Source organism: Myotis brandtii, unplaced genomic scaffold, assembly GCF_000412655.1.
Source record: "Myotis brandtii unplaced genomic scaffold, ASM41265v1 scaffold1316, whole genome shotgun sequence".
Lineage (NCBI taxonomy): Eukaryota > Metazoa > Chordata > Mammalia > Chiroptera > Vespertilionidae > Myotis > Myotis brandtii.
In genome coordinates this window covers 3337-12215 of record NW_005354660.1, presented here as the reverse complement: position 1 = coordinate 12215, position 8879 = coordinate 3337, and the positions used below count along the sequence as shown (strand labels likewise).

General features: G+C 43.2%; 1 protein-coding gene across 1 annotated transcript; it reads right to left on the bottom strand.

Annotated features, from left to right (window-relative positions):
• Window positions 1-5186: 5186 nt before the first annotated feature.
• LOC106723572 (zinc finger protein OZF-like) lies at window positions 5187-8602 on the bottom strand (the record flags this gene model as incomplete). The annotated part of the gene is made up of 2 exons (XM_014534679.1): window positions 5187-7527; window positions 8479-8602. Coding segments are annotated over 2 exons (1695 nt in total), but the record flags the coding sequence as incomplete, so codon positions are not given.
• Between the last annotated feature and the right edge of the window lie 277 nt (window positions 8603-8879).

Genomic DNA, 8879 nt, shown 5'->3' with positions numbered 1-8879 from the left:
AATGTTATGTGAGACAATTCTTTTTAAAAAAATATATATGTTTAGTGATTTCAGAGAGGAAGGGAGAGATAGAAACATCAATGATGAGAGATAATCATGGATTAGCTACCTCCTTCATGGCCCACACTGGGGATCGAGCCCGAAACCCGGGCATGTGCCCTGACCGGGAATTGAACCGTGACCTTCTGGCACATAGGTCAATGCTCAACCACAGGGACCATTCTTTAAAAATAGTTTCTTGGTGGTTTGATTTCTTCTATTCATTGTATATTAAATTCTAGACTTGTGGTACTACATTAGGTCCTCGGGTAATGGCTGAGATCCGTTCCTATGGCCGACATAACGCGATTTTCGCAGTAAGTTGGAACCCTCCTACATAAGCACCTATGTCACTCACATGGAGCACATACACAGCAGTAACGAAGTGAAACAGTAAAGAAAAAAAATTAAAAGATAACAATTCCTGACCTTTACTTGTGGTAAATAAGTAAAAAAAAAATAAAGCACATATGTACATACGTCCAAATGATGGAACTTTTTTTATATTTATAAATAAATGGGAGATAGCGATGTAACCACGAGACGATGTATGTTGAGTCCGACAAAATCTGAGGACTGTCTATCAAATTTCTTTTTTTTTTAATTGGAAGATCACCTTTACGACCTTGGAGAAAAGCTAGCACATTAACACCCTCTAACCCTTTAAGTTCAAATGCATCCCCCTTAGACCCTGTTCCCCTTCCCATCTCCACACCACACACTACACACATAGGGCCTAAAAGTTTTAACGTGTTCACAGTTCTTAATTTTTAAAATGAAATGCTTAATATTAAATCTCTTTATTTCTTACTAGAGGCCCGGTGCATGAAATTCATGTATGGGGGGTGGGCAGGGTGTGTCCCTCAGCCCAGCCTGCACCCTCTACAATCCGGGACCCTGAAGGGATGTCCAACTGCTGGTTTAGGATTGGGCCTAAACCGGCATTCAGACATCCCCCTTGCAATCCAGGACCTCTGGCTCCTAACCACTCACCTGCCTGCCTGCCTGATCGCCCCTAACCCCTCTGCCTGCCTGCCTGCTCAACCCTAACCATTCTGCCTGCCTGTCTGATGCCCCCAAATGTTCCCCTGCCAGCCTGATTGCACCCTAACTGCTCCTCTGCCTACCTGATCGCTCCTAACCGCCTCTGCCTCAGCCCCTGACACTGTGGCTTTGTCCAGAAGGATGTCCGGAAGACATCCAGTCTAATTAGCATATTACTCTTTTATTAGTTTAGATTTTATTATTTTTAAAACTTTATTGTTGAAAGTATTGCATAGGTCTACCTTTTTCCCCATCAACCTCTTCCAGCCTGCTCCTGCCCCCACCCCCTGCCAACCAGGCCCTCACTACCCTTTTGTCTGGACAGTGATGGTGAACCTTTTGAGCTCGGCATGTCAGCATTTTGAAAAACCCTAACTTATCTCTGGTGCCATGTCACATATAGAAATGTGATATTTGCAACCATAGTAAAACAAAGACTTATATTTTTGATATTTATTTTATATATTAAAACGCCATTTAACAAAGAAAAATCAACCAAAAAAATGAGTTCGCGTGTCATAGGTTCGCCATCACTATCCTAGGAAATGTATCAGTAAACATATTGCTATGAGAGATAGGTCTGAGATTTATGGCCTATGGTTTCTTTTAGGACTTTTTTTTTTATTTCATGTCTTACATTTAAGACTTTTCATCATTTTGAGTTTTTTCTTGTGTATGGTGTAAGTTGGTGGTCTAGTTTAATCTTTTTGCATGTACCTGTCCAATTTTACCACAATAATAAAAGAGACTATCTTGTCTAAATTGTATGCTCTTGCCTCCCTTGTCAAAAATTGAGCACAGTGACTTGGGTCAATTTCTGGGTTCTCTATTCTGTTCCATTGAACGACATGCCTGTTCTTGTGGCAGTACCAGGCTGTTTTGATTACAGTGGCTTTGTAGTATAACTTGTTAACTGCTATTGTGATTCCTCTGATTTTGTTCTTCTTTCTCAAGATTGCTGCAGCTTTTGGGGGTCTTTTTTGGTGCCATGTAAATTTTTGGAGTGTTTATTCTAGGTCTGTGAAATATGGCTCTGGTGTTTTAATAGGGATGGCACTGAATCTGTAGACTGCTTGGCATAATTGGGACATTTTAATGATGTTGATTCTGCAAATCCTTGAACACAGTATATTTTCCCACTTGTTTATATCTTCCTCTATCTCTATTTTATTGTTTTCTTTTTTTTTCTCATTAAGGTATTAAAAATGTGTCCTTATCCCTCCATTGTCCCCCATCCTCTCACTCATGCCCTTATACCCCAGTGTCTGTTTCCATTGCTTATGCTTATATGCATGCATACAAGTCCTTTGGTTGATCTCTATCTCTATTTCCAATGTCCTCTATTTTTTGGAGCACAGGTCTTTTACCTCCTTGGTTAGGTTTATTTCTAAATATCTTAATTTTTTGTTGCAATGGTTAATGGGATTGTGTGTGTGTGTATGTTTCTATTTCTGAGAGTTCACAATTGTTGTATAAAAATGACATGGATTTCTGGTTGCTAATTTTGAATCCTACTATGTTTGTGAATTCATTTATTATATCTAGTAGTGTTTTGTTTTTTTTTATTGAGTCTTTAGGTACAATATCATGTCATCTGTGAATGAGAGTTTTACTTCCTCCTTTCTAATTTGGATGCCTTTTATTTCTTCTTCTTGTCTGATCACTATGGCCAGTAATTCCAGTACAATTTTGAACAAGAGTGTGAAGGCGGATATTCTGTCTTGTTCCTATTCATAGGGGAAATGGTTTTAATTTTTGCCCATTAAGTAGGATGTTGGCTAAAGGTTTGTCATATATGGCCTTGGTTATGTTGAGGTATGTTACCTCAATTCCCACTTTGCTGAGAGTTTTTATATATAAAAAAAGGGGTGTTGGATTTTGTCTAATGCTTTTTCTGCATCCATTGATATGATCATGTGATTTTTTTTGCAATTTTTTTTTTGTCTCGCAATCTATGGTGCTGTATCACACTTATTGATTTGCAAATATTGTACCAGCCTTGCATCCCCAGAATAAATCCCACTTGGTCATGATGTTTGATGTCTTTATTGTATCGCTGGACCTGGTTTGCTAAAATCTTGTCAAGGATTTTAGTGTCTAGGTTCATCAGGAATATTGGTCTGTAGTTCTTTTTCTTTGCCATGTCTTTATCTGGTTTTGGAATTAGGATAATGCTGGCTTTGTAAAATGAGGTTGGAAGAGTTATATCCTCTTGGATTTGTTGGAATGGTATGAGGGGTATAGTTGTTATTTCTTTGAATGTTTGGTAAAACTGTTTAGGTAAGCCATCTGGACCAGACCTTTTGTTTGCTGGGTGTTTTTTGTTTTGTTTTAATTACTGCTTCAATTTCGTTAGTAGTTATTGGTCTTTTCAGGTTTTCTGATTCTTCCTGAATGAGTTTTGGAAGGCTGTATTTTTCTAAGAATATGGGCTTTTTGTCCAGGTTGTCCTGTTTGTTGGAATAATGTCCGTCATAGTATTTTCTTACAGCCCTTTGTATTTCTGTGGGGTCAGTTCTTACGGCACCTCATTCTGTGTCTGTCAAGTCCACTTCCCAGTTCTTGCCATTCCCTGGGCATCTTTCCTTATTGTAAATGGTCTGCTCAGCTGCATGTAATTTGTTAATAACAAGTGGGTGTTCTTTGATTTAGTTGTATTTCCAGTCTGGCTCAGGACGAGATGCACAATATATCAGCCTATTTGGCCACCATTTATTTTATTTTTATTTTTTACCACTTTCTGAACCTTGCTGTTAAAACCAGCCATAGTGACCGTACAGCTCGCAAATGCACACGGCAGGCTCCCTGCAGGCTCTCACCTGGGGCCTGCCAAAGCTTCCCAGACTTCCTCAGTGAAGACCCCACTGACCAATGCTGGTTTCACCTTCCCCCACAGCTGCTGTTACCTCTCACCGGTATCCTGGACCATTCTTTGTGTACTGTCCTCCACTAGATGCCAGTTCCCAAGGACAGGGGACTCTGTATTTGGGGTGTCTGAAACAGTTGAGCTCAACAGTATCCACGGCCTCAGTCTTTATATGTGTCCCTTATGCCCACCTATGGCTGCTGAGCCTCCATCCAGCCTGATTCAAGTTCTCATCCCTACAGCTTTCCCGGAGCCCACTCACTCAAGGAACCTGGCCCATGAGCTGGCAGGAACACATTCACAGGCACCCAACCTCTCTGCCCCCTCAACCACACACCCCAGCAGCACACTATTCCCAGCAATCCAGGAACTATCACCTCATTTCAGGTCGTATGTGCACAGGCAAAACTCGGGGGGGGGGGGGGGGGGGGGGGGGGGGGGGACACACCAACCACAACTCATTCTCCGCATGTGGAATTATATGGAGATCAAGCCTCTCCTTCTGGAAATGCTTATATTGCAGAATGTTCTCACCATTGAAAATACACACCACCATATCCTGGAGAATCCATGCTACCTCCAGTACTGGCTGGGTGAGGGGGTGGAGGAGTGGCGTGCTTTATTTTTAATAAAGTTAAAGTGCAAAATAATCCCTAAAATGAAAAAAAAAAGAGACGTAAACACCAGTGGGTCTCAGGGGTGAGAATGGGTTACCGGGAGTCATGATTTTCTAAAGGTGAACTGATTTCAGGGCCCATAGCATCAGGGGGCTTCTCCCAGATACAGAAGTAGGTTCATTTGCAGCAGGCCAGGTGCCTGGCGGGTGGGGAGGAGCAGGCTGGAGAGACCTCTGAATGGAGACAGAAGAGCCCTAGCCAGCACATCTCAGGCAGACACAGAACCCAAATCCCTCCCAGGGTCTTGCCTGGGCCTCCTCTCTGCAAAACACTGGGATGGGCACAGCATGCTCAGCAGCAGTGGGAACATCTGAGGCAAAGGCAGGAAAGAGTGAGCAAAGGTGGGCTGTGCAGGCAGAGGCCCCATCTCAGAGCACCAGGGTGAATGTTTGGATTTTTTTGGTAATCCTCACCTGAGGGTATTTTTCCATTGATTTTTTAGACAGAGTGCAAGGGAAGGGGGAGAGGAAGAGAGAGATTGAGAGAGACATCAATGTGAGAGAGAAGAAAAAATTAGATGCCTCCTACATCTCCATATGGGCCAGGATCAAACCTGCAAGTTAGAACCACACATTCACGCAGTCTTTATTTCAAGGCTTTGGGAAAAATGCAAAATAAGCCAATATTGGTCAAAGAGTGATTTTCTGGCATTATGCTGTCCCTCCTAAAGCACAGAAAGATTGGGATCCACACAATATCTACTAACTCTAGATGATGACAGATCACAATTGTGCTTGAAAATCATCCCTGGGAGTGAATATAACCAAGAAAATTAAAGGTACTAAAGAAAAAATACCTTTACTAAAGATCACAAACCAGAAAATAGGACAGAAAGCGGTTTGCAGGTTGGTGAATCAGAATTTGAAACAATTCATCACAGCATAATGTGAGAACCACATGTCCCTGACAGAGGCCGCACTTCTTAGCTGAGGAAGGTGCCCTGTATGAACCCTGGGTCAGGTGCATTACCTCCTCGGAGATAAATGAAGATCCTGTCAGGAGTGGAGGGATCCTAATGTTCTCAAGCACAAGTGACAACACAGAATACATTTCCCCTGAGCACCCAGGGGTTGGGACTGATACACACTCTTCAGGTGACCCAGGTGTTAGAGGGAAAATCTCTTCAGCCACAAATCAATCAGGTAGAAGACCTGGGCATGTTAGAAAGTGCAATGCACCTCCTTTAAGCTTCACCTGTACTGGAAACATGAGGAATCTAGAAGAGTGCATGTTCCATTAAAAGAAGTTTAAATTCAGGAAAATAGGTCGCAATGAGTCTCCTTCAGTGTTGTTATTCTAAGTGAATAAAATGAAACATTCCCCTGCACATTTAACACTTCTCTCCAGTGTGAACTCTTAGATGTTTATTAAGGTTAGATTTTTGGCTAAAAGACTTCCCACATTCAGTACACTCATGTGGCTTCTCTTCAGTGTGAACTCTGAGGTGGTCAGTGAGGTGAGCCCTTTGACGAAAGGACACCCCACATTCTCTACACTCATATGGCTTCTCTCCAGTGTGAACTCTGAGGTGTATAGTGAGCTGAGCCCTTGTACGAAAGAACATCCCACATTCTCTACACTCATGTGGCTTCTCTCCAGTGTGAACTCTGTGGTGTCTAGTGAGCTGAGCCTTTGTACGAAAGGACATCCCACAATCTCTACACTCATATGACTTCTCCCCAGTGTGAACTCTGAGGTGTTCAGTGAGGTGAGCCCTTTGACGAAAGGACACCCCACATTCTCTACACTCATATGGCTTCTCTCCAGTGTGAACTCTGAGGTGTATAGTGAGCTGAGCCCTTGTACGAAAGGACACCCCACATTCTCTACACTCATACGGCTTCTCTCCAGTGTGAACTCGGAGGTGTCTAGTGAGCTGAGCCCTTGTACGAAAGGACATCCCACATTCTCTGCACTTATATGGCTTTTCTCCTGTGTGGACTTTGTTGTGTTGTTTGAGGTTAGACTTGTAACTGAAGGATTTCCCACAATGTCTGCACTCATATGGTTTCTCTCCAGTGTGAACTCTGAGGTGTTCAGTGAGGTGGGTCTTTTGACGAAAGGATATCCCACATTCTCTGCACTTATATGGCTTTTCTCCTGTGTGAACTCTGTTGTGTTGTTTGAGGGTAGACTTATAACTGAAAGACTTCCCACAATGTCTGCACGCATATGTCTTCTCTCCAGTGTGAACTCTCTGGTGTTTAATGAGTGCAGGTCTTTTTCTGAAGAACTTCCCACATTCATTACAGTCATATTGCTTTTCTCCAGTGTGAACTCCCTTATGTCGAACGACATTAAGGTTTCGTCTAAACACTTTCCTATATTTGTTACACTCATAAATCAGTTCTCCAGCACACACACCCTGATATTGAACAACTTTCAGGTTGTGGCTGGCAGCGTTTTCACATTCACCCGACTGGTGATGACGTTTTCCACTGAGAAATTCCTGTGAAATCTCACTGCCACAGTGTAGCTCCTCAGTGTTGAGAGTGGCCTGGTGCTGGGGAAGCTCTGAGTTGGACTGCAAGTCTTCCCCAACCTTCCTGCTGGTTGAAGGCTTTGAAGATAAGGAGAAGCTGCATCTGTTCACAAAAGAGGCCCTGTCCATAGCTTGTTTCCAGGGCCCCTCTCCACATTCATTCTTTTGTTGCTGGTGAGGGTTTGCACCGAAACAGAAGTCTCCAACATATGCGTCACTACAGAAGGCTCTCTGCTCAAAGTCTGCTGCATGAAACCCAGTCTGGTGCAAAATATGTTGTAACACAGAGAAACACTGCTTACAGAGATGGTTCTTATGGGTGGCTGGAGCTGTCTTAGAAGTCCTGACCTGTGACTCACCTTGTATACATACACGCTGATCAGAACAGGCCTCCTCATCTTCCATTTTATGCCAACAACCTGAAAAGTGAGAAATGGTGAGGAAATGAATTTTGAATGTGATGGCAGGGAGAAGTCCCATTGCAAAAGTGTGTTACACATCACACGTTGGTTCCATGCAATTGTCTGAAAATAAGAGATGTGCAGGAAGGATTAATAAGAGGCTCTTGTGACTTTCTTGGCTAATGAAGACCACAACACAGGGAGGCCTCACCAGAAATATGACACAAACATGGCAAGCGCCACATGGAGTGGAATATGGATCTCCAGCTCATCCTTCAACTAACAGCATTCTGCACAGATTGTTTGCCGGGGATGGGGGCGAGCTGTGCAAGAAGTTGTTTAGGTCTTACTTCAAGTAAAATTCAATAAAGGAGTAGCTGGTTTCGAAGGAATAATTTGCACATATATGCACCTAATATCACATGTGCAAGTCAATGTTGCAGAATACTGCAGAGGCACCAGTGCAGAGGAACAGGTGATGAAGAAGTGAGCAGTCCGCACTGGGCCTGAGCAACATAGTTTGCTATAGGATTCAGGGATGAGAATATTACAAACACTTGAATGAGGGCCTTACCAGAACTGCCTATGGTTCATGCAGGTAAAGACCATAATGTGGCACAAAGAACCCTTAGCTAGAAAGAGGGCAGAAGTAGAAGCCATGCATGTGGACACTGTCAGCTTTCAATGACGAGAAAATGCAACCTGGGACCTATTAAACTCACTGTGAGACTCCTGACTCCCTGACACTTCCTGTACTTTTTGAGGTAACAGGTGTTAGGGATGTTCATGGAGTCCTTTGCTCAGGGCTCTCCATTCAGCTCATCCCTGGCAGCCACAGAACATTTGACAGGACAGTGGGGGAAATTAGCAGAGACAATGTTCTGGCTGTGGGAGAGAGAAAGCTATGCCTGAGGAATAAAGGAAGAGAGGTCATCACCTCGAGACACTGGGAGAATGTGAAGGTCTTACCTACAGATGATACAAGGGCAAACACTTCCAGCATCACATCACAGTACAGAAGTCTCTGAGCCTCATCTAGGATCACCCACTCCTCTTCAGAGAAGGCAATGGCCACGCCCTCAAAGTTCACATCCTGTCATAATGGGAACAGTACAGCCTATGATCAGATTCACTCTTAAGATTGTAACTCTGTCATATTCCCCACCGTCCACACCCATCTGCTCTTTGCACTCTTCACATCCGAGAAAATACCAGGCCTTCATCCCATGAAAGCCACTGTCTTCTTATTTTCCTGCTGATATTTTTCTTCCCACAACAATGAAGGCAGTTCAGCAGATAGACAAGTGATGGCAAACATTTTGAGCTCAGCGTGTCAGCATTTTGAAAAACCCTAACTTAACTCTGGTGCC